General features: G+C 40.4%; 1 protein-coding gene across 1 annotated transcript; it reads right to left on the reverse strand.

Annotated features, from left to right (window-relative positions):
• On the reverse strand, window positions 1-27,350 carry frzb (frizzled related protein). The gene is made up of 8 exons (XM_082508543.1): window positions 26,898-27,350; window positions 18,212-18,460; window positions 10,694-10,729; window positions 9,779-9,829; window positions 6,365-6,430; window positions 3,897-4,101; window positions 3,518-3,581; window positions 1-2,767 (listed from the first exon to the last, which is right to left on the reverse strand). The coding sequence occupies exons 1-8, from the start codon at window positions 27,100-27,102 to the stop codon at window positions 2,723-2,725; spliced, it is 921 nt and encodes a 306-aa protein (XP_082364669.1). The 5' UTR covers window positions 27,103-27,350; the 3' UTR covers window positions 1-2,722.

Raw genomic sequence — 27,350 nt, forward strand, 5'->3', positions numbered from 1 at the left:
TTATCTTGTCTAAATGTTTAATGGTTCACACTGCTACGAGAAGTCCAGAATTCAACATATCAGGGTGTTAGTACAGAGTAGTGTGGCACTGAGTGTTAGTGTGTTTACATGAACAGAGTTACTGTGCGATAATGAGAATACTGTTTATTTGAGGCTGTGTTCAGACAGCAGCAGCAGCAAATTGCAGTTCAATTAAAAAAAAAAAGAAAAGAAAAAGACTTTGCTCACTGATCACATCTGTCAGAGTAGGGACAGCACAGGTGGGAATGGTAACAGTTTGGATGGCTGCTGTGACAACAACAACAAAAAAAGTTTTTCAAATGACTTTAAAAGTAGAGGTGATGCTCATACATTTTTCAGATGTAAGAGATTAACATCCAAGGAAAAGTCTGCAAAGCCTGCCATTCCTCTGAGAAGAAAACCACAAAACACACACACAAAAGGGAATGCTTAAGGCAAATGACGCCAACTTACCTTGGTCACACGACCAACAGTAGAGTATTTTTATTGTCAATCTGTGCAAAAGCCATTATTTTATATGCTTCATCATCATTATATCCATTCCCCAGATTTTGTGGCCAACCCAACAGCACATTATGTCAAGGTAATGCACTTCATGTGTGCTACATGTCAGTATATAGTATGTGAATATCATAATGGGAATACGTTTTTACTTTGCCTCTTGCACAAAGTCAATGGCTGCGTCCACAGAGAACTCCAATAAAAGCCTAGAGTTTAGTCGCAACAAAAATAACGTGTTACAAAGTCCCTTTTTTAATATCTACCTACAATTTTAAACGAGAAATGTTAAAACTGGTTAACCATTCCGTTTTCTAACATTTCCAACATGATTTTTTTTTTATTATATTTTTGGATTCTACTCAGTTAGCTTTGGATGATTCTCAGCTCAAGATAATCCTTCTTGGCCTTGGTGCAGTCTATTTTAGCTCCCTTCGGATGCCATTCAAGATCACCTTCTTCTGATTGGCTGCCCTTCATAAATAGGTTTGGACATAATGTTGGTGGAGCTTTTGTGCTCCACAAGAGATATGTACCAATACAGGATCCATGTAATACAGATTAATATTACCGAATTTAAGAGAAATGCAACAAGCACACATTTAAGGACTTTTTGTCTGCCATCGTGTGTGTTTTCTGACTCGCGACTGTCATTTTATGAATTTATCACATATTCATAATTTTTTTTAGTCAAATGATGAAAGACCCCTTGCAAATATAAAAAAGGTTTTATGGCCCACAGTTGGCTTTCACATGTACTGAGATGTGTATGTAAATGTATGAATATTTTTGGTGCAGAACGTTCAGTTTTGGATATATCAGACATAGAAACATTGACACTACCAACACTACAGTTCTGACGAGGGTGACGCCATCAGCGTTTACATCCTGTCACGAGCAGACGCAGGCATCCTTATGCACGGTGATATGGTGGATTACATTTTATTTTGGGGTGAACTCTCTCTTTAAGTTACGGTCACATTCCTCTTCTATTTAAAATTTTACTTAGAAAAAAAAAAAGTCTTTATTGGTCACGGTGTGGGTCGCACAAATATAGTACTAATTTTTAACAGGTACCAAAACAGTAAATTCATGTTAGAATATGTTTGCTGGTCAGATTTGAGGGGAGAATAAACATTTGTTAAACAAAACATAATGGAACTGATGTCCTACATCTGCCCCCCACCCCCATAATGCCCACGTAAACCATCAGCCAACAAGAAATCATAATACTGAATGCCATATCAAAGCAGTAAGATTTTTGGTTTTATTCTTTACGTACAACTGCTTTAAAAAAACGGTTATAAAAAGCTTTACAAAATGTTTAAAAATGTGTTATTCATGTCTAACAAATTTGCAAAATGTGAATTTTACAGGCAATTTTAAAAAGGGCTTTTCTTTTATTTAAAACAGTGCCACACAGAGTTTTGATAATTTGTATCTCTTTATATGGTTGTTAGTCTTCAACTTGTTATCCATATCTTTGCAGTCATTTACTGTCTTTTTACACATCTATGTGACTGTTTTGAAGCTCTTTGCAGATTTTAAAGTTGGAATTTGCCAAAACAGAAGGCTGTGACCTGTGCTCATGAGGCCCATTCAGTAATCCATTGATAACTGGATCTAATGATATTCAGGAAAACAAGTTTCTGCTGCTTTCTACTCACACTGCTGTCTGAACAAAGCACAGATATCCACGTTTCATTTTCTTAGGAGCTCAGTGGAAGGCAGGTCATGGCTACAGATGTATTCAAAATGTCCAAGTCCAAATGGCTTTCGTATCATTCAAATGTTGTCCATCCCATCACCATGGTAACATGGCCAACATCCAGGATTGATAAAAACTGTAACCATGAAGAGGAGCTGTGTAGCCAACACAGCCACCGCAGGGGGAAAAAGTAAAAAATAAAAGTACATGGCTGCACGCAATTTTAAGCTCCTCCCTCTTAACTGAGTGCTTTAGGTGTACACACACACATACACACGAACACACACACACACGTATACACACACACGTACACACACACACACACACACACACACACACACACACACACTAATTGATGTTTGTGCAAAGGAAGTAAATGACAAAACTGACTTCAAACAGTGGCAGATGAAGAGATGAACTACATTCAGCTACAACAGCCTGTAATAGTGCAATATCTACACACACACGGTCACACGCACACAAAGTCGGAAGATCTCAGTGGCGACTCTGAATTCTCCTGTGCAGCATCTGGTTCCATCTCTGGACAGAAGGAAAGACAGAAAAGTGAAAGATGATCAGCCCCATCTTTGGAGACAATAAGCAACTAAAAATACAATCCCTAATAAAGATTCTTGGTTGCTGCTCTTCACCATTGGATTGATCACTATCGCTGTCAATGTTACTTTTCTAGAGAGGGTACTACAATCAATGTATTAGTCACTGATCGCAAAGTGTGACAGCATTGTAATCATTTATGCTCAAGCCTATGGCGACTGACTTGCTGCAATCTTCCCCTAAATGATACACGTTCAAAGAAAACAAAAAAGGTAGTAAAAACAGAAAACAAAGCAAAACATGAATCTTTGTTTTTAAAAGGTTTCAGCAGAGCTGTTCAGTTTTTCCAACTGTTGAAATCTCCCTCTAAGTCTCTGGGGAATCCCGATGCTCCTGCTCTGGTACATTTCAAACATTAACAACACTACAGTGCGCTGAGCAGTTTCGGTGCATGCTGCCATGTGCAATGACAATGATGGGCGCGTGTTTCACCACAGTCACAATGCCAAATCTTCAGAGTGTGAGAAAACAAGAGCTGCAAGCCTGTTCCAAAGAAAACTGATGATTTATTTTAAATTGCTGACTCAGTTTTGCCTGAGTAGTAATTTGCTCATAGTTGGCAGAAGATGGGGGGAAAAAAAGAAAAGAGTTGAGAGCAAAGGGTCTGAAACCAGTCAGCACTAGAGACTTTCTATTTTAACCCAAAACCAAAATCAGGTATATTTAACTACGCACCTTGACCTTCCTGCCAATTCTATCCTTCCACTTCTGAGCAATGGACCTGTCAATCAGGAGCAACCTGCAAAGACAAAATTTTAACAATGTTTGGCATAGTTTAACAGCTAGCAAAAGAAGAAACTAAAATATGACTTTTTTGAAAAAAAAGGAAAAAAGTAACATTTGGCTGTGATCAGTAATTTATCACAATAGCACCCTGCAGAGCAAAGGGACAATCGGAAGCTGTCTCAGAAAGTCTGACAGCATACTGGTTCTACGAGTGAGATTTTTCTCTAGATAAAGCACGGGCCCAGTCTCAACAAGTTCTGGACTTCTATCTTACCAACTTCTTCTTGTCAATAACTATATTATCAGTTATATCTTCCACTGCCCATACTTTGAGGTTTCACCGTCCTCGTAGCCCATAATGATGTAATCTTCTCCAGGAGTCAGCTTAGGACACAGGCAGGAGGATGAGTAGTAGAGTGTCAGCGTCATCTTGGGAATGTTGACCAGAGAAGACTTGATCACCTCCTTCACGTCCACCACAGCAGTGGGCTCCAGACCGCGATTCCTCACGTCCTTGACCCTTGCTCTGATCACTGCAGAACAAAGGCACCAGCATGGAAACTGAATATGAGATATTCAGAAATTCCTCTTACCAATGCGCACCAACCCATAAAAACACACCCTTTTGTTATGTTTTTTTAAATTCCTGGTTTAAGTGTGAATCATTATTTAATTTTTCTTGGCCTGGTACCAGACCTTATTAAACACATGCATACCACATTTTACTCGTGAAAACTTTACTGGACAGCACAGCGTGGGTAAGGAAGCTAATGGCATTGAGCAATTTGTCCAAGTCAGCAAGCAAGAAACTCAAACACTGACTAATGAAGCCTGTCTGCCTGAAAAAAAAAAAATTAAACTCCGGGGAACCTGAGTTATGGAAGGTAGTTTGACTTTGGATATCAATGCTAATGCTGAGCTATCGTTTTTCTGCCTAATGTTGGCTAATGTGGCGCCAGTGTCCGGCAGCCTTGCCTCTGTCAGTGCGCCCCAGGGTGGCAATGTACCATCACCAGTGTGTGAATGTGTGTGTGAATGGGTGGATGACTGGATATGTAAAGCGCTTTGGGGTACTTCGGGACTAGTAAAGCTCTATATAAATACAGGCCATTTACAGGCCATTTTACCAATGTTAGCTACTGTAATACTAGCATCAAAGCAACTGCAACCCATCTTACATTGGAATATAGCTACACTGTACAAATCTGGCTAAGTTATAGCTAGCTAGCTAACTGTATCATTTTTGCTAACATTATCACTAGCAAAATGCAAGTGGAGACAGTCATATAATGGTACAAATCAAAAGATATAAAACTGATATTTGCACTTTCTAAACAAATAACCAGCTCAGGGCAGTTAGACAGCTAGCTATGACTTGGGTAAGTTGACCTAAATGTTACAAAACTATTAAAGATATATTTAATATTATATATCAGGGGCTAACATGACCAGGACTCCAACTGGCATGTAGTATGCAACATATGTGGTGTTTGCATGTTGATGATATACAAGTTCCCAACTTTTCTGTTGTGCATTTTATTTTATTTAAAAAAAAAAAAAAAAAGACTTGACATGCTCACATTAGAAAATCTCAAGCGCTGACACATGAGGCTAATAGAGAGACAGTCAAGAAACGGATCTTCCAAAAAGCCCTGTGGCCTATTTTTCACAATTAAAACGTGTTTATTAGACTTACTGATTACAAACCCGTCACTTCAAAAGTAAAATAAAAAATGTATATATTAATCATCCAGCAGCACCAGCCCAGAGCACGGAATTTGCTAAACTGTCATCCTAACAAAAACAAACCTATGCAGAAGTCTCAGGGTTAACATACCAAAGAATGCAACTAACGCAGAAAAACAGACATCACTGTAAAGCAAAAAAAAAAAAAAAAAAAAAAAAGAAGAAGAAGAAAAAGAAAAAGGCCACTAAACGAGGAAATGGAAGCTACACAGATGGATGAGAAGTAAGCAGAACCAGCACGGCAGGTTGGATTCCAGTGTAATATCAGAATCAGTGTTAATTAGCAAAGGGAGAATGCAAGCAGTAAGATTTATAAAGACCACCTTGTGCTCTCTGGCATGCTACCAGGTTTACTAAACTTCTCTGTTTCAATTATATCGGACGGTTTTGAAAGTGGGCTCTTGTTTAATGATTGCTTGGAAAAAAATAAAAATCTAAAAGCTTTCCCAAATGGATTTTGTGGCCAAAAGCATTAGTGAGGACCACATGGAAATCTCTGCTGGATTTGCCAAATCAAGCCTGCGTGCTGTATTCATCAGGAAAAGCCTTTCTGGCCTCAAGCATTTTTGTCTCCAATTTATTTCTAGTTGGAGCACAGAATTGTTTTACTTTTATATTCAGGGAGAAAATATCTGTGTACGAGGTTGTTAAAAACCTTCTTGCGGTTAAGGTATAAAGCAAGTCAAGTACTGATTTTACAGACTTGTGAAAAGGAACAATGGGATTACTCAGATCACATTACTTTAAAGACACTGGTTCATTATTAGTGTCACCAATAGCATCTGAGCATCAAATATGATACAAGATTAGCCACCTGATGAAAGCTAAACAACAAATGACACTCTCTCTCCATAATATAGGCTTTTCCAGGTACTAAACATGAAAAACAAGATCCCAAAATCATCTCAGAGCATCCGATCTGACTTGTATCTCAGTAAAATTATACACACATATATATGAAAATGTGACCTCAAATAAATGATGCATTTACATTAAGTGTAAAAAAGAAAATAAAAATAATACTTTAAACAAAAACTTCAGATGACTCACCATAGTTGTAGTTGTTCTTCTCATAGGTTCTCATATTCATTCTGACTGACTTACATCTGCATCTATCTATGGACACACAAATTACAACTTTTCAAATAAGCACTGACAAAGGAAAGTTTCTTCCAAGCTCCATCTTAAAAATCCACATTTCCCAGTTAAATTTGCAATGCCACATTTGAGTGAGCCAAGAAAGATCATCGTTGCAAGTTTAAATCCACTCAAGATTGTTGCTTGTCTGAGGGCATCTATGAATTTGGTTGTTCTTAAAACATGGACTGATATGACACATTCAAATTTGTTTACTTTCGTGGCCATTTGGACAGCACCCAGCATAGCTGTTGCCTCATGTTACCAATTTTTATACTTCCAATTGGCCAAATGTGGTCTGACTGTAACTATTAAGCTACACTCAGGGCCAAATATAAATATTATCAATACCACTGGTGCAGAATGATGTAAACTACACCAAAGGTCGGACAATATCTAATCTATCTGTGCTGGCCAAAGTTCTTGAAGCTCTTGTGTGTGAGCAGTTAAAGGAGTTTTTACACACCAATGCCATTTTATCTGAATATCAATCAGGCTTTAGGAAGAATCACAGTACTATCACAGCTGCAATTAGAGTGGTAAATGATATTACTATTGCACTTGATAAAAAACAACACTGTGCATCCCTTTTTATTGATTTGTCAAAAGCATTTGACACTGTTGATCACTGTATTTTAAAACTTAGACTCTTCCAGTCAGGACTCTCTGAGAGAGCAGTGGCATGGTTCTCAAACTACCTCAGTAACAGGACTCAGTGCATTAAATCTGACGGTCTATGTTCTGACTTTGTTACAGTGCACAATGGTGTGCCACAGGGTTCTGTATTAGGTCCCCTTCTATTTATCATTTACGTAAACAATCTTAGTCTACATGTGCCAGATGCAAACTTGCACTTCTATGCTGATGATACAGTTATTTACAGCTGTGGTTCAACTCTTGTCCAAGCCATTGACTCCTTGCAGAAAGCCTTTTCTGCTGTCCAGCACTCATTACTTCAGCTTAAACTTGTTCTCAACGCAGACAAAACAAAGCTCATGTTGTTTTCTAAATCAAGGAGACGAGCCCAAACAATCCCATCAGTAACCACTCTTGAAGGTAATAAAATAGAGTTGGTTCACACCTATAAATATCTGGGAATCTTAATTGATGACTCGCTTACCTTCAAACCACATGTAGAGAATCTTGTAAAAAACCTGAAGTTAAAATTGAGATTTTATTTTCAAAATAAGTTGTGTTTCTCTTTTAATACAAAGAAGCGGCTTGTTGCTGCAACATTCTTGCCTGTGCTGGATTATGGTGATATTCTACACTCAACAAAAATATAAACGCAACACCTTTGTTACTGCTCCCATTCCCCATGGGATGGATGTAGAGACCTAAAATTCATTCCAGATACACAATATAACCATCCCTCCCAAACAGTGGTCACAAATCAGTCCAAATGTGTGGTAGTGGGCACATCTGCCATATTGAGATAATCCATCCCACCTCACAGGTGTGCCACATCAGGATGCTGATCTGACATCATGAGTAGTGCACAGGTGTACCTCAGACTGCCCACAACAAAAGGCCACCCTGGAATGTGCAGTTTTGTCTCACAGCAAAATGCCACAGATGCCACAAGCAATGAGGGAGCGTGCAACTGGCATGCTGACAGCAGGAATGTCAACCAGATCTGTCGCCCGTGCATTGAATGTTGATTTCTCAACCATAAGCCGTCTCCACAGGCGTTTCAGAGAATATGGCAGCACATCCAACCGGCCTCACAACCGCAGACCTCGTGTAACCACACCAGCCCAGGACCTCCACATCCAGCAGGTTCACCTCCAAGATCGTCTGAGACCAGCCACCCAGACAGCTGCTGGAACAATTGGTTTGCACAACCAAACAATTTCTGCAAAAACTGTCAGAAACCGTCTCAGGGACGCTCAACTGCATGCCCGTCGTCCTCATCGGGGTCTTGACCTGACTCCAGCTCGTCGCCGTAACAGACTTGTGTGGGCAAATGCTCACATTCGATGGCGTCTGGCACGTTGGAGAGGTGTGCACTTCACAGATGAATCATGGTTCACATTGTTCAGGGCAGATGGCAGCTGAGAATGTCCCAGTTCTTGCTTGGCCAGCATACTCACCGGACATGTCACCCATTGAGCATGTTCGGGATGTGCTTGACCGGCGTATACGACAGCGTGTACCAGTTCCCACGAATATCCAACAACCTCGCACAGCCATTGAAGTGGAGTGGACCAACATTCCACAGGCCACAATTGACAATCTGATAGACTCCATGCGACGATGTGTTGCACTGCATGAGGCAAATGGTGGTCACACCAGATACTGACCGGTTCTGGGTCCCCAGACCCCCAATAGCGCAAAAAACTGCACATTCCAGGGTGGCCTTTTGTTGTGGGCAGTCTGAGGTACACCTGTGCACTACTCATGATGTCAGATCAGCATCCTGATGTGGCACACCTGTGAGGTGGGATGGATTATCTCAATATAGCAGATGTGCCCACTGCCCACACATTTGGACTGATTTGTGACCACTGTTTGGGAGGGATGGTTATATTGTGTATCTGAAATGAATTTTAGGTCTCTACGTCCATCCCATGGGGAATGGGAGCAGTAACAAAGGTGTTGCGTTTATATTTTTGTTGAGTGTATATATGAATGCTTCTGCTCAATGTCTTTGAATGGTTGATTCTGTGTATCATGCTTCTCTGAGGTTCATCACTAACTGTACCAGACTCACCACTGTGAGTTATACTCTCAGGTAGGATGGCCTGCTTTGGTAAGTCGGAGGAACTCTCATTTATACAGTTTTATATATAAGGCGATACTTGGGTTGCTGCCTTCTTATCTATGTTCCCTGCTTGTAATGAAACATGCTGGTCGGTATTCTCTTCATCCGCATGGCTACTTGTTGCTTTCTGTTCCATTTGCCCAAACTGAACTTGGTAAAAGAGCTTTTGTCCATTTAGCGCCCTTGGCCTGGAACAAACTGCAGAAGGAATGGAAAATGACTGAATTCATTTCATTAAGTGCTTTTAAGTCTAAACTACGAATCCTTGAGGCCAAGTCCATAACATGTAACTGTTTCAATTAGATTGATTGTCATTTTAACTGACTTTTTTATTTTTATTTGAATTTTATTGAATTTTATTTTTTATTTTATTTGTATTCTTTCACTTATTGTTGCATGTGTGTTGTTGCTGCCTGTGTTTGAGTAATTTCTGTAATTCTGAGACACCTGCTGCTGCCTATCTTGGCCAGGTCTCCCTTGAAAAAGAGGTTTTTAATCTCAATGGGATCTTCCTGGTTAAATAAAGGTTAATAAATAAATAAATAACATTAGACAGAAGTTACCTCCATCTGGTCCTCTGCAGTGAAAGTCCATTGAGAAGTCTGGACTGGATTCTGTCAGGGGAATCAAACCCAGGAAAGACACGCTTTTTAGTAAAGTATTTTAACAGGTTCATAGTTAATTCATACCAGTGGTTTTCAAACTTTTGGGGTGGGACACAGAGATCTAGATCCCATTGTGCTGACCTTTTACCCATGTTGAACTAATTTTAAAATTGGTGTGTCAGATTTTCCAGCTTCTGAGGTGCGGCAGAAAACGTTTGACAACTACTGACATCGGGTAGTCTAGTGGTCAGAAAAAAAATGCAGTCGTTTCCCCACACACACACACACACACACACACACACACACACACACACACACACACACACACACACACACACACACACACACACACACACACACACACACACACACACACACACACACACACACACCAATTCATCACCGTTTGGTGTAATCTGGTTGTGAGGCCTCAAGGTCAGTTTTATTTTCTACTTTAGCCAACTTGAGGTTTTGAAACTTGATGTGATGAACGAGGGGTGGATCAGACAGAAATCGAGGGTGACAGCTGAACTCTTTAACACAAGCAGTCATTGACTAATGATCATATCCTGGATAATGCTGGATGTAATACTGACATGATGAATGAAATTTTTTTTTTATAACATTTAGTAAAGATTTTATTCAATAATGACCCAGAATGAGACTGTGAGCCCCAAAACCCAAGTGTTTACAGATATAAGGGTCATTTTCACAGATTTCATAAGACTAGATGTTTTGGGTTTTTTTTGCAACCCTCAGGTGTTGCCCACTACTGACCATCCTGTAGGCTTAAGGCTTTGCTTTTTAGGCCCTGGAAGATATTTTACATACAGACCATGTTAAGAAAATGGAAATGTTAAGGTTTAGCCTTACCTGGGTTACACCTGGCTGGGTCCTGGTGGTATGGATCTATGGATCAGAAAGATGGCAGTCAGAAATGAAAGAAACTTGTTCTTTTGGTTCGTGATTAAAAATGGTGGTCTTATCGGAATACAACTCAAACAGGTGGATCATTGAGCAGTGTCAGTAATGCACAAACTGCACAGAACAGTCATTATGACTTTGATATTCACTACTTCACCCCCAAGCAGAGAGGTTTCTTTCTGTTAAAAAGGGAGTTTTTCCTTTTGTGTGTGTGTTTTAGAAGCATCATAATTTTGTTAATGTTGCTTCAGAACCAACAGGGGAAGTTTACTTTCAAAAGCTTTTGAGAAAGCACTGAAAGACAGTTTGGATTTTAATGAACCTTTTCACAAAAGTATATTTTTATGAAACTGAAAAAAAAAAATAGAAATTGTAAAAACAATGACAATAACAACAACTATTATTATGACGATGACAACTTTATACCTAAACCTAAGTCATCATTACCCCATTGGTTGTCACATGACATGAACTGCAGTTTGAATGTCCATCTCAGTCCGCTTCCTACACCGACTTTGTTGCACATTATCGTCTCTCATCGACTTTCTAAAGCTGTTGTGGGAGCAGATTTTGGTCTTTTTTGCCTAGTTGCAAAGCTATGACATCACCACAATGTGATTAGTCAGTTGCAATAAAAGCTCCAAGAGCAACATTATTTATAGTGTATGAATACCAACAGCATTGCATATATCCTCAAGCCTTAACCTTTTAACCAAGGCACCGTCGACTAAAGTGAATAGCCCTCAGTTTGTTTTGCTTACCCTTTGAGTCAGACATCTGTTACATGTGTAAAGCGAAATTTCCTCCCTTTACACAGAAAGAAGCCAGTAGAGGTTGCTTCAAGTAGGGGGTTTTGTAGTGATATTCAACTGGAAGAAGAGGCTGGAAATTTGCGTCCCACCTGACCAGAAAAATATTTTCAACAAGAAGCTTGTGATCACTGTTACCATTGTGATCTGGACCTGGGCAAAATGGATGGTTAGACTGTCCTGGAGGTTGTGGGAAAAGGTCCAGAAGGAGGGAAAATTAACTTTGGAGATATGTGGGACTTTGGATTTCTTTATTATTATCATTTTTTTATTTATAAATGCTGCCTCCTGCAAGGTACATACGGGCAGCACCCTTCTATAAACCAAACTGAACATTTTCATCCATCTATCTCATCAGAAAGAGCAACTGTGGAAAACGTCAATGTTTCAGAAACTTCCAAAGTTGCTCTGTAAAAACAGGCTTTAGCCTTGGCATCTGTATCGATAAGCCAGGTTCTTAATACAGACCTGAGATGCTACAATAACTTTCTATCTGCAGGGTTTCTGCACCCCCCCCCAAACAAACAAACAAACAAAAAAAACCCAACAAGGTTATTTGGCCAGTCATTTTTTTTTCCTCCTTTTCCCCCTGATATTGTAAAAACTAGATCATTATGGCAGATTAGCACATTAGCCTGTGGTGTGGCATTTAACTGCTCTGGAGGAGGTGAACTTAAAGAGATCAGACTTAAAAACTGCCTGAATGCCTTAGCCAGATTGGCCAGACAACTGCCAATACAGAGATATGTATTGCAGTTACCAATTTTTTACAGTTTACAGTTCTGCACAGAAAGTATGCCACCCTGGCGGCTGCTGTGCTACATCTATATAAGTCTACAGGGAGTGCAGAATTATTAGGCAAGTTGTATTTTTGAGGAATAATTTTATTATTGAACAACAACCATGTTCTCAATGAACCCAAAAAACTCATTAATATCAAAGCTGAATGTTTTTGGAAGTAGTTTTTAGTTTGTTTTTAGTTTTAGCTATTTTAGGGGGATATCTGTGTTTGCAGGTGACTATTACTGTGCATAATTATTAGGCAACTTAACAAAAAACAAATATACCTGTATACCCATTTCAATTATTTATTTTTACCAGTGAAACCAATATAACATCTCCACATTCACAAATATACATATTTGACATGCAAAAACAAAACAAAAACAAATATAGCCACCTTTCTTTGCAAGGACACTCAAAAGCCTGCCATCCATGGATTCTGTCAGTGTTTTGATCTGTTCACCATCAACATTGCGTGCAGCAGCAACCACAGCCTCCCAGACACTGTTCAGAGAGGTGTACTGTTTTCCCTCCTTGTAAATCTCAACCCGAAAAGGCCCCACAAGCTCATCTTTGATGATACCAGCCCAAACCAGTACTCCACCTCCACCTTGCTGGCGTCTGAGTCGGACTGGAGCTCTCTGCCCTTTACCAATCCAGCCACGGGCCCATCCATCTGGCCCATCAAGACTCACTCTCATTTCATCAGTCCATAAAACCTTAGAAAAACCAGTCTTGAGATATTTCTTGGCCCAGTCTTGACGTTTCAGCTTGTGTGTCTTGTTCACTGGTGGTCGTCTTTCAGCCTTTCTTACTTTGGCCATGTCTCTGAGTATTGCACACCTTGTGCTTTTGGGCACTCCAGTGATGTTGCAGCTCTGAAATATGGCCAAACTGGTGGCAAGTGGCATCTTGGCAGCTGCACGCTTGACTTTTCTCAGTTCATGGGCAGTTATTTTGCGCCTTGGTTTTTCCACACGCTTCTTGCGACCCTGTTGACTATTTTGAATGAAACGCTTGATTGTTCGATGATCACGCTTCAGAAGCTTTGCAATTTTGAGACTGCTGCATCCCTCTGCAAGATATCTCACTATTTTTGACTTTTCTGAGCCTGTCAAGTCCTTCTTTTGACCCATTTTGCCAAAGGAAAGGACGTTGCCTAATAATTATGCACACCTGATATAGGGTGTTGATGTCATTAGACCACACCCCTTCTCATTACAGCGATGCACATCACCTAATATGCTTAATTGGTAGTAGGCTCTCGAGCCTATACAGCTTGGAGTAAGACAACATGCATGTAGATGACGCCATCAACATGGCTCTACACTTCATCCTGCAGCATCTGGACTCCCCAGGAACCTACGCCAGGATCCTGTTTGTGGACTTCAGCTCTGCCTTCAACACCATCCTTCCAGACCATCTCCGAGACAAGCTTTCCCAGATGAATGTGCCTGATCCCATCTGCCGGTGGATCACTGACTTCCTGACGGACAGGAAGCAGCATGTGAGGCTGGGAAAGAATGTCTCGGACTCCTGGACCATCAGCACCGGCTCCCCTCAGGGCTGTGTTCTTTCTCCTCTGCTCTTCTCCCTGTACACCAACTGCTGCACCTCCACCCACCAGTCTGTCAAGCTAATCAAGTTTGCAGATGACACCACCGTTATTGGGCTCATCTCTGACGGGGACGAGTCTGCCTACAGGAGGGAGGTTGAACGTCTGGTGTCCTGGTGCAGCCACAACAACCTGGTGCTGAATGCCCAGAAGACAGTGGAGATTATTGTGGACTTCAGGAAGCACACAGCCCCACTCCCCCCCATCATCCTGACTGACACCCCCATCACCTCTGTGGACTCATTCCGCTTCCTGGGTACCACCATCACCCAGGACCTGAAGTGGGAGCCCACCATCACCTCCGTCATCAAGAAAGCCCAGCAGAGGATGTACTTCCTGAGGCAGCTGAAGAAATTCAACCTGCCAACACGGACGATGATGCAGTTCTACACTGCAATCATCGAGTCCATCCTCACCTCCTCCATCACCGTGTGGTACGCTGGAGCCACTATCAGGGACAAACAGAGACTGCAGCGTGTTGTGCGCTCTGCTGAGAAGGTGATTGGCTGCAGACTCCCATCTTTGCAGGACCTGTACACCTCCAGGACATTGCGGCGTGCAGCTCGGATCTCAGCTGACCCTTCTCACCCTGGACACAGTCTGTTTGACCTGCTCCCCTCAGGCAGGAGGCTCCGGTCCATTCGCACCAGAACCTCTCGCCATAAGAACAGTTTCTTCCCCTCTGCTGTTGGACACATGAACAATAACCATATGACTGTTCCCACCACTAACACATGACCCTACGCTGTGTCACTGCATCATTCTATGTTTGGCACTGATCACCACCTGCACTCATGTATATATCTTTCAACGTAGCACTCTTAATTCTTATTCTCATGTATATATCTCATGTATATCTCATGCACATATCTTTCCACGTAGCACTTTTAATTCTTATCCCTACTTTTATTTTTTTCCATGTCTATTTAAGTGATATTTATGACAGCATGTTTGCACTGAAGCACCGCAGCAATTTCCTAATGTTGTAAACCTGCTCAACATTTGGCAATAAACCCCATTCTGATTCTGATTCTGATGAAGAGGATGATGTGGACAAAATACTCATTTGCCTAATAATTCTGCACTCCCTGTATATGAACCACCTTTTTAAGCTCACATCACAGAATCTCAATCAGATTCAGGTCAAGACATTGACTAGGCCACTCCATAATCTTAGTTTTGTGTTTCTTAAGCCATTCAGAGGTGGACCTTCTGCTCCTTTAGGATGTTTTGGTAGACGGCATTGTTTTATTTACCACAACAAGTCTACCAAGTCCTGAGGCAGCAAAACAGCCTCAGACCATCACACCATGACCACCAAATTTTACTGTTGGTATGTTGTTCTTTTTCTGAAATGCTCTGTTACTTTTTTACGCCAGATGTAATGGGACAGACACCTTCCAAAAAGTTAAACTTTTGTCTCGTCAGTCCACAGAGGAATTTCTCAAGATGTTTTCTGGCATAGCTGAGACAAGCTCCTTTGCTCAGCAGTGGCTTTCGTCTTGGAACTCTCCCACACAGGCAATTTTTGCCCAGTCTCTATCTTATGGTGGAATCATGAACGCTGACATTTACTGAGACAAGTGAGGCCTGCAGGTCTTTGGATGCTGTTCTGGGGTCTTCTGTGACCTATTGGATGAGTTGCTGCTGCTGCACACTTTTTCACATTAATAATAAACACCTTAATTTAGAAACTGCATTTTGTGCTTTCTTATGTCATCATTGTCTAATATCTAAATGTGTTTGATGATCTGAAACATTTAAGTGTGACAAACATACAAAAAAAATCTGGAAGGGGGCAAATACCTTTCCACACCACTTTATGTGCAGCTCTACCGAAAAATCAATAGAGGATAGGGAAAAGAGCTATGTGGGGTGGCATCCAATCACGGGAAAAGCATAATACACTGATAATGACCTGGGAATTAGCTTTATGGTACAAGTCTCTGTTCTACTGCATCCATGTACCTCTAGGCGTGCAAAGGTAACTGGGGTTGTGAGCTGGTGTTTCAATACACTGAAAAACTGCAGCTGCTTCTAGTTGTAGACATACTTCTGTAAAGCAACATGCAGACCAGAGTCCCACAGAAAATCACTGGAATGACTTAAATGATTCACCCCGACAGAACCTCAGCAAACCAACAACTTACACCAAGGGAAAATCCCAAAGCCCCGCTGAGCCAAGCCAAGCTGGGGCAGAACAGAGATATGTGGGTGTATCGTTATGGAGGTCAAGGGGATTGAGATGAAGGTTTTTTCTGGACCTGCTGGTCCTGGATCTGTTTGAAGGAGCAGAGGACAGTGAGGGTTTTATTGAGTGTAAAATGAGTGGGCCTCCTGTATCAAGGAGCTCTTTGAGAAAGTCTGTGGGAGTGAAGTTGGACAGGGAATGACTCATGTTATCTGAGAGGGAGCAGAAACAAACTGCTGAGAGTAGTATAGCATGATAGAAAACACTGATATATACTAAAAATTGCAGTGAGCGATCCTCGTCGGAGTTAGCCTCCATGTTGAGACTCTCGGGAGGAAAAAAAGAAAGAGTGCAGTTCATACCATTTAAGATGTCACTGGTTTTACTATGCAAGAACTGGAGTACGAGTCATTTTCATGTTGTCATAATTCACTCTTAAAGATATCATACATGGTATTATTTATGTGGATCACCTTTGCTATGGTTATTGCCAATGTATATATATTGTACTATTGTAAACCTACAATAACATGGAGAAACCCCAACAATCAGATGAACCCCTTATGAATAAACACTTTGGTGACAGTAGAAGACAAAACTCCCTTTTATCAGGAAGAAACCTCCAGCAGAACCAGCCACATCTGCTGGTCATGGAACATAGCTGCTCTTTATGGCACTTATGTCACTAATCTGCAGAGTCATTTTGTTACTTAATTACACATTCAAAATCAAAAGTTGTGTTGAAATTGACAGAATTCCTAAAAATATCCTGAAACTATGTTAAATAATGAAAACCCAATGTTTTAAATTAAACTCAAATGCTACAAATCTGTGAGACTGAAAAACGCTTGTGTTTAATAGCAATGAAGGGCCATCACGTGAACAAGCTCCCTCTTTGTCTTCACAAAGAAAAATATTTGCTCTTTTTGATTCAGAAAAATCTCAATAGTGAAGCAATATCTGTATTCTGAGGAGACACTCAGAATATCTTTGGTGAAAAGGCTAACCTTCCAATGCAGATAGTCCTTTCATTACTACAGACACTATGAAAGACGGACATAGCTTTCAGGTCTGAAAAATAGAAACCAATGCAAAGCAATTTAAATCTGTCTTCTTTTCTACAAGGGTCGGTGTTTTAGAAATCTGCAGGAAAATTGGCATCAGCCCTGACCTGTATGAACACTTTTCTGAGTTTATGGTTTGAGTCTCTCATTCTGAGTGATATGGAATAAAACGTCATGTCCACTTTGTAATTTTGGTCATTCTAAGTGTTGGAAAGGCAGGATTATCAAAGTCACCCCTTTCTTATCACATCTGGTCTCAAAATACTAAAAAGGCAATGGCAGAAGCAATCAGGGGCTCATGTTACTGTAGCTACATCCATCTTTCACAGTCTTTGGTCATGCTGACAGACACTGGTATGTGGTATTAGTAAGAGGTTAGAGCCTGCTACATTTTACTTCAGTGGTCAAATACATGAATTAAACAGTGTCTGGCTTCAAATAATCATCTTATGAACTTTTTATTCACAAGCTGATGTTCACTGTCCAAAAAGCTTAATAAAGATTACATTTTAAATTTGAATCAATCATTTGGTCATGCTCACTCACACCTTCATTCAGGACCTCTAAAAAGGAGCTGATTTTAAAGTTTTTTTTATAATGTTGTTTATGATGTTTTTAATGTTTCTGCACGTCAGCCAGAGTCACTGAACAGCTTCCTGTTACCATCCTTTTACTGTCTCTTGCACTTTTAAATGAAGGACATCCTTCAAGTACCAGCATGAACATTAGCATTGGAAATAGGTCTTATTAGTTATAAAAATGGTGATTACTTGCTTAATATTTTTCCCCCCTCTTTGGATTTTGTGCTTTTTTTAAAAGATTTTTTAATAATCTTTGTCAACGTCAACATCATTTTTGTGATGGTGAAACAAAAACAAACAAAAACCAAAAACCAAAAATACAAAACAAAACAGAAACATAAGAACAATTTCCAGAATTAGGCTGTCTCGGGTCAAAATTGGCAGCCACACATATAACAGCAATAATACAAACGAATGAGTGTACCTGGTCCGTCTGCCTTGACGATGGCCTCAGGAGAGATGCAGACTCCACGGTCATAGAGTGGCAGCTCGCTGCAGGCCAGGTTGTCGGGCCAGCTGTGGTTGTAACGCTTCATCACCGGCTCACAGCCGAGCTTCGCCCGCTCGCACACTGCCTTACAGGGCTTGATTGGCTCATGCTGGAAGTCAATAGTACAGATTGGCGCGTACATGGCACATAGGAAAAAGAGCAAATCCGGACTGCAACCAGTACCTTGAAGAAGAAGGGAAACATAGGTTATATGTGCAATTTCATTAGAGAGCATAAATGATGAGCAGCTGAAATGACAAAATAGAAATCAGTGGGGTGGCAGCTATTGAATTTAGTCCACCCGCCCTGGAGTCACTCCCCCGCCCACACCAGGTGTATCATGTACACCTGGTGTGAACTCTTATGCCATTGTACTGTTTTAAGTAGAACTTGAGATTTTTCCAGGTAAAATAAGGTAAAATAAGGTCAGTGTAGTTTCCCACTCTCACTCTGTGTATATGAGTTCCGTGTACATCCAACACCCTCCCTCCATAAATTCAATACTTTTGAGCATCCAAGCAATCAAGCGGTATAAAGACATTTTTCCATGGATTCGTATATAAAGGCAGAATCGGTGGAAAGATGTCTTTTTGCAATAAAAATAGCTGCAAATAGCTCTAAATACAGATGTTTTGCTAGAGGCAGCTGTAGTCACAATATTTATGGATTACAGCCCACATGTAAATATGCAATGTTACTCAAGAAAGTTACACAATATCTTATATGGTTAAAATAAATAAATAATGAGGACAAATTGGAGCACTTAGGAAAATATGTTGTGAACACCTGCAAGCATTTAAAAAACAGACATTTTTAGCAAATGGTGTCCATCCTGGAAATATCTTTTTTATTTTCTTTTTAAATCCATGTGGTAGCAACACAAGTCATTGGTGATGCTGACTGGAAGCTCCTGTGACTCCTACTCTGGAGAAAGACGAGGGCATCCAAAAGTTCGCTGCTCCATTTCAAACAGACCCATTAATAAAGTGACCTTCCACACTTTTCACTAATAGTGAGTCAGTTAGTACAATAACTCGTACTACTAGCTAGCATGACGGAGTTTCTATACAGCTGGGTGGGTGCTATGATGTTACTGATAATGAACTTTATTTTATTCATAAGGTTAGTTAGTAGAGTTGCCAACTGTCCTGTAAAAAACGGAATCGTCCCGTATTCAGAGAAAATATTATGAGTTTCATATTGAGCTGAAAAGGAACACAGTTTGTCCCGGACTTCAGCTAGAATAGAAAAAGACATAGCTGGAGTTATTCAATTCAATTTTATTTATATAGCGCCAAATCACAACAAAAGTCGCCTCAAGGCGCTTCATAGATACAGAGAAAAACCCAACAATCATATGACCCCCTATGAGCAAGCACTTTGGCAACAGTGGGAAGGAAAAACTCCCTTTTAACAGGAAGAAACCTCCGGCAGAACCAGGCTCAGGGAGGGGCCATCTGCTGCGACCGGTTGGGGTGAGAGAAGGAAGACAGGATAAAGACATGCTGTGGAAGAGAGACAGAGGTTAATAACAGATATGATTCAATGCAGAGGGGTCTGTTAATACATAGTGAGTGAGAAAGATGACTGGAAAGGAAACACTCAATGCATCATGGGAATCCCCCGGCAGCCTATGTGTATTGCACCCTGAATCCTCCCAAACTAAGGGAGGATTCAGGGTCACCTGGTCCAGCCCTAACTATATGCTTTAGCAAAAAGGAAAGTTTTAAGCCTAATCTTGAAAGTAGAGATAGTGTCTGTCTCCTGAATCCAAACTGGAAGCTGGTTCCACAGAAGAGGGGCCTGAAAACTGAAGGCTCTCCCTCCCATTCTACTTTTAAATACTCTAGGAACAACAAGTAGGCCTGCAGAGCGAGAGCGAAGTGCTCTAATAGGGTGATATGGTACTACAAGGTCATTAAGATTATTCTGCGTCTTTACGTTGTACAGCTGCCTCTTCTTCTCTCATTCTCTCCCCCTCCCTCTCCTTTTGCTGCTTCAATCATGAAACTGATCAATGATCAGCTGATCGGCTCTCTTGTTTGTTTATCGCCCACTTTGCGCCAGAAAGAGGAAACCAGCGGATGTCGCGTTAAACAACAGCAGCACGTTTAAGCTTGATCAGCTGTTGTTAGAATTTATTTCATATTAATTTCTAGTATCAGCTGATGTTTGCTGGAGCCACAGCTGTAAAGCTGCTGGTCATGATGTCGATTTGGATATGTGGTGAGAGGGAAACATAAAGATGAAACCAGGAGATGTCCTTACTGAATCATCAGAGCTGAACAGGTGATGGAGAAACAGGTTTACCTTTTAGGTGATATAAATGAGTTGAAGGGAAGTTATGAACGGTTTCTGAGAGACAAATAACACCAGGATCCTTTTCTAAGTAGCTGACAGCTGGTAACTGTGCAGGGGCGGGTCTAGCAAAGTTTTGCCAGGGGGGCAGGTAGGGCATTAACAGGGAGAGGGGGGCACAAAGAAATACTTTTATTTCTTATTCTCATTTAAAATTTCTAGCTTTTATTAAATAATTATCTGAATCTTTCAACCAAAGTTTTTATCTGACGTAAAATGTATAGAAATCATACATATACCAACAAGATTGTACATCACTGTCACAACAGCGTTTGTTTTCATTCAAAGGCTTTATGACTTTTCCTATAATACCTGGTGGGCCGGTCTCTAGTTAAAATGCCCGGGCCGATTTTTGTCCCAGTCCAGCCCTGGGCACGACCGGTTGGGGTGAGAAAAGGAAGACAGAGAGGTTGTCACCAAGTGCTCATCCACTGGGAATTCTTCACCTTTTAAATGGTATTTCAGAATTACCCCATATGGAAAAGATATATATAAATCTTATAAAGTTTGTATCTGTCTTGTGTGAAACTTGTATGAAAAGCATATAAGAGTGAAAACAGATATAAGATCCCTTGAAAAATTATATAATGAAACTTGTATGTTTTGGATACTTACTAAAACAATATATGAAGGTAATGAGAAAGTGGCCACTTTCATGAGTAATCACTTATAAGTTTTTACTATTTCTTTTCCATATGGGACGTTACATGCTATGACCAAGAAGCTTTCATATCCACACTTGTTGTAGAAATATTTAAGGACGGTTGTTCAGTCTCAGCTCACTTAATTTGAGCCCTCTAGATAGACTCATGTCTTCTTCATGTCAGTGAAGACATGGTGCATTCAGGGACCCCTGGCTGAACAAACACTGGACTTTTACCATCTGCCATCCTGCTGCATGTTTCAAACAGGATGAGACCAGAAAGAGTTTAGCACTGGGTAGAGGATGGATCAGTGCTTTTATTGCAGAGTGGGTCTGAGGTTTGGCTGTACCACTTCACAGTGAAGTCACAGAAATAGCTTGAACTTGTGACCTCAAACTGCTTCCTGGTTGTTGGCCCAGAGCTCTTTCATTAGGACATTTTTCTGGTTAAAGCAGAGTCCTTTTTAACCACTTTTTAAAATCTTCATTCCGCCCACCTCAGCCAAGCTCAAAGTTCAGCCAGCACCTAAATGTATTTATTGAAGACAGACATGGATAAATTATGAACTAATATGGCAGGAAATGAGACTGCAGAAACCTCAAATAGTGAAGATTACTGATGAATGTGACCACATATGCAGTTATCAATGCTTGTCTCACATGGAAATGTGAAACGGTCGCTTATTACAAGTTAAATGACTGGGAGAAATGATCCGATTAGAGAAAAAATAAGAATGAACACCTATACATATTTCAAATTTAAATCTACCTTAGCAAAGAATTCAAAATATGGTTGTAGAAATGAATTTAAGTCAAACTGCTGGTTTGAAGTAAGAAAAAGGTTGGCTTTTACAACAAGGACGTTATTATACAGCCCTACTTTAAAGTATCTTATTCACCATTTTAAGTTAGCAAATTTTAGTATGCTAACACACCAATTGTGTGTGTGTGTGTGTGTGTACACACACACACACACACACACACACACACACACACACACACACACACACACACACACACACACACACACACACACACACAATTTATCATAAAACAAAAAGTCTTGAGCCAGCGCATATTTCTGTATATTTTGAAAGATTTTCTTTGCACATTGGCTACCTTTTTCTCTTCCACCACTGCTCTATCCTCTTTCCACCTCATGTCTCATTACCTACACAGTGGTTGGGGCTCTAACACATGAAAATGTGCATGAACGGGTTTATTTATTCTGATGTTGTCACAGTTATTTCAATGGATTCTCACGTGATGACAGTGTATTCGCCAAGTGTGCAAGGATCCAACAGGCTAACAGCAACTAACAGCAGCAAGAAAGCAGCGTTTACTAACAGAAAAGGTCAGGAAATCCTCAACCACTCACACGAGTTGTCTGTCCCACAGCCGCTACCTTAGCTTCAATTAAGCACTTGAAACAGAATTCAATTGACTGCAATATACTGACATCTAGTGGTGACATTTTACACACAGTATCTCTTAAATAAACAATAAAAGAAATCCAGCCTGACACAGAACCTGAGAGCTGCATCTGGCCCTTCCACTGATCCATCTAATTCAGGGGTCCCCAATCCCAGTCCACGAGGGCCGGTGTCCCTGCAGGCTTTAGATCTCACCCTGGGTCAACACACCTGATTCACATGATTAGTTCATTACCAGGCCTCTGGAGAACTTCAAGACATGTTGAGAAGGTAATTTATCCATTTAAATCAGCTGTGATGGATCAAGGACACATCTAAAACCTGCAGGGACACCGGCCCTCGTGGACTGGGATTGGGGACCTCTGATCTACTGTTTGGCTCTTTGAGGCATCATCATAACCGGTCTCAGTAGAAGGGTGGCTGTCAAGAACCCATCCTTAAGGAAAGGGAACAGGGCAAAAAAAACCCAAACTGAGGCACGGAAAATTACCCAAGGCCTGGACTGGAAATCAGTGGCAACAGGTATAGTAGAGTAATGAAGACTCTTTGAAGCAAAACATTTTAATTATGGAGTTAATATGTAAGGAGTAGGTCAGGAGAGAGGTACCCTCTGAAAGTTTGGAATTTATGGTTCAAACTGCTGTTAGTATGGATGGAGGAGATCAGCCAAAGTAACCAAACCAAACCTAACTGTGGCAGCCTGCCCAAACTTTAATCAGAACTCATATTTAGTTTAGTTTATTTTTAACCAGACAGTGATGGCATGTGTAGAGAACGTGCAGGATTGAAAAGCAATGTTACTTGCCAAATCCTACAGAGAGATAGTAATATTTGATATCCGCAGATATGCTCCGAGGCAGTTCCTGTTACAGTTTACTTAATAAATGTAAATTTTATGCATTTTGACTGAGGCGATTCTACTTCCACTGTCCTCTATAATGACCTATTCCACTTGAGTGGAAGGAGAAAAGACTATCTAAATCTAATTTGCCTAATTGTATTGGTCTGATGGATTAGAAACTTTTACTTAACTGAATTACCACATACATCAAATGGTAGTGAAAATAAAATCATAATGAGGGGAAAAAAGTTAAAGCTATTTTTTTAAGGAGCTAACTAGCCTTGATTAGCAGCTACAGTAAAACTGTAACATTTCATGTGGTTGAACTACTTTTAAATCATATAATGCAAAACCGATGTAAAGTCACCTGCAATAAAAATAACGTTTTTTGTTAACCTGACTTGCTAGAATATATATGAGTGAAATAAGTAGTGAGACGTGGCAATTTCAAAAGACAAAGAATCAAGAATAACTTTTTCTTTAATATGCGAAAGGAACCAATCCTATTTATTTCCACTGTGGGGCTAACTTATCAGGCAAACAGTCTCCCTGATGGGAGACTTTTAGATTTGGAGTTGAACTGTTATTATGTGTGGCTAAATTATTCCAGTTATCACTATTATTATCATCATTAGTAGTAGTAGCAGCAGTAGTAGTAGTAGCCTTAAAGGCATGCAAGCTAGTAGGGCGCGTTTTTACGTGAACTTAAGCACTGCACCGACATTCAAGTGTAAAATGAATAAGGATTATTTTGTACTTTGAGCCGCACAAAGCTACTCTCATGGAGTCTGGAAATAATAACAAAGGAGCATATCAGTCCCCTTCAATGGAAGAATACCTCCTATTATATCTAAGTAAAATTAACAGGCCCCTTTATCTTAAAAAAACAAACAAAAAACAATCCCATAATCCTACAGTTTTTACAGTTTTGCTCAGGATTTATAGCTCAACAAGCCACGCTTAAAATGAAGAGAAGGTGGTCATTTAAAATAAATGAATAATAACTTCTGTGCCATTTTCCAAGGTTCTCATTATTTCTAGTTCTGAAAAAAGATTTCTGCTCAGAAAACGCAGCACTTTCAAAACTATGTGTAAATGAGTGTTATCGGTACAGACGGCCATACTTCTAATATTTAGAAACATGAGGTCAGAGGTCTAAAGACTAAAATTTGCCAATTGGATGCAATAGGTGACCAGCTGATGTCTGCTGGCATTAAGGTCAGCTTACCTGCTAAGTGTGCAGACTCCACGGCCTGCCAAAGCTAAAACTTTTGAAAAGTGAAAGCCTCCCGGCAGGGTTAAGCATGGTCAGAACTTGCTGTCAATTACTCCACTGATTATGTTCCTGATTGATTTTTTATTTTTGCCTACAATTTACTACCAGACAACTAACATGGCCATCAAAAGTTCCCACAGTCTAAAGTGACATGTTCACAAGTCTTGTTTCTTCCTACAAAGCAAATGGACCGACATTTTGTTCACAGTGTTACAAAACAGAAAATGGAAAGAGCCGAATTGTTTTTGCACTATTTGAATGAGTGTGGTTGTGTTGTTTTGTTTGTGCTCCTTGGTCATTCGGTTATATACCCTGAATATGGAAGAAAGACAGAAAAAGGATTAATTTAGCCGACTGATTAGTTAAAACCATGAGTGTTTGACAGCTTTACTAGAAAAATGACTTTTGCCTCAGGTGTATTGTTGGTTGAATAAAAATATTTAGACTACCATCTTATTCAAAACTGCAAATAATACATAATTACAAAGATGTTTCCATCAGAAATGCCAGATACATGTACACAAGTTTGAACACTAACGCACTGGTTTAAAAATCAGTCTTTTGTACTACAAGCTTCTCAACCAGTTAAAAATGATGCCAAACGGGCTCATTTTCAAACTTTATTATACCGCAGGTATTTTCCCCAGAAAATGGAAACAGATTTTTGTCAAGAATTTTTTAGGAAATACCAGGAATTCAATTTCCAGTATTCAAACCAACTGGCTGGCTAATTAGAAAAAAATGGAATGTCATCCCTTGCGGCGAAACAATTGAAATTCCTGTTTTTCCTGGACAACGTCCACAGCTCGGAGATCATTTCAGAATCTTGAACGCTCTTGTAACCAAATTCATGTGAACCCAAGAGGCTGAAAATGCTCAGGTTCCTCCTCCTGTAGCCAGCTATAATTCTGATGTGTGCTGTCTTGGATTAGTGCTACAGTCAGACCAGAAAGTGGGTTGTCACTGACCAACTGTTCAAAATATGGTTGCTCCATTACAGAGTACTGCTACAGCAGCCAAAAAAGAAAGGCAGAAAAAGGTTTCCATAATCTCTAAGTGAAGCGATGGTTTCAGTGATCAGACCAGATCCAGCCCTGCTCCACCACAAAACGTCCTGACATTTTTCCTGCAGATCTGCTGGAAATACTTGGCAGTAGTTAGTATTTTATTAGTTTATATTTGATTAGCATTTATTACTAGTCAACATCTGGGGGTGAGAGATCTAAGTCTGAGGGTCAGGTGGTCAACAGCTGATATAAAAATATTACTGAATCCCAATTACATGCATATTTAAGAAGAAAGAAGGTAAATAAAGCAAAGTAAAGTATTTGACACTGATTATACCTACCCACTGCTGTGCATATAATAATAATAATAATAATAATAATAATAATCATTATTATTATTATAAAGACATCAATTTAGTTCATGATAACACTCACTAATCAGTATTTTGAGATGTGATCATCTGTTATTGCACAGAAGAAAATCAATATTTATGGTTTCCATAAGTACATTGGAAGGTTGGAAATTTGAATATATCTGATTGGGGGCATATGTCCCCTCAAATATATATGATGATTACGGCCCTGGAAAAAAAACACTTGGTAATTTTAGAGAAGTGACCTATTCAAGTGTCTGTTCTTCACTCCACTTTCTGTATGTACATTAAAGCCTCCTTACTTTAATTTCATCATTTCTGAGTTATGTGCCAAATAACATTACAGAGATGTTATGAGTGGTCAGGTGTTTATGTTAATGTCAAGGCAACGTGCAGATGATAAAAAGGTCATCCCAGGCTGTTTCAGCCTTTGCCCGACTTGTTAACTAATCTGTGTGCCCTAAAATAGCGCTTTAACTGCTTATTAGCGACTTCAAAAATCAAAAATCGTGAACAGTAAGTTAAAAATAAAGTTGTGGGGAAAACGTTTACATGTTTTCATGAGAACCTGAAAAATCACTGTGCGATTGCTTCTACGGTCAGTTAATTACACACCAGGTTCTTCAATGACTTAATTAACTGCCCAATTAAAAAAAGTTTATTAGGGCACTGAGGGGCAGTAACTCACCCAGCAGCCCCTCAAACTGCTCGATGGCCAGCACCGCGTTGTCCTGCGTGCTGTGGTGGAGATGGTTCGGCATCTTGGTCATGTTCCAGGGCATGGACCGGCACAGCGGGATCCGCACAGTCTCGCAGGACGCCGCCCGGACCGCAGCCGGCCACAGCGCGCAGGACACGGCCAGCAGAGACACGGCGAGCCCCAGAGAGAGCATGTCGGTCGGTTCACAGAGGGTACGGGGGCACAGTGAAGTGAGGGCAGCGCAGGTCCGTGCTCCGGTGAAGACTCGCTCATTCACTTCGAGTTAAATCCCAAATTAGACGCGATTTTCCTGCTGATTGGTGCTTTTCTGCTGCTGCCGTCCGGTCCGCAGACAGCGGGAGGGAGGAGCTGCTTTCTTATGCACACTTCAACGTCCTCCTCTTCCTCTATCCCTCCTTCTCTCTCCAGCTCCCCTCCTGG

Source organism: Aulonocara stuartgranti, assembly GCF_965226115.1.
Source record: "Aulonocara stuartgranti genome assembly, chromosome: 16".
Taxonomy (NCBI): domain Eukaryota; kingdom Metazoa; phylum Chordata; class Actinopteri; order Cichliformes; family Cichlidae; genus Aulonocara; species Aulonocara stuartgranti.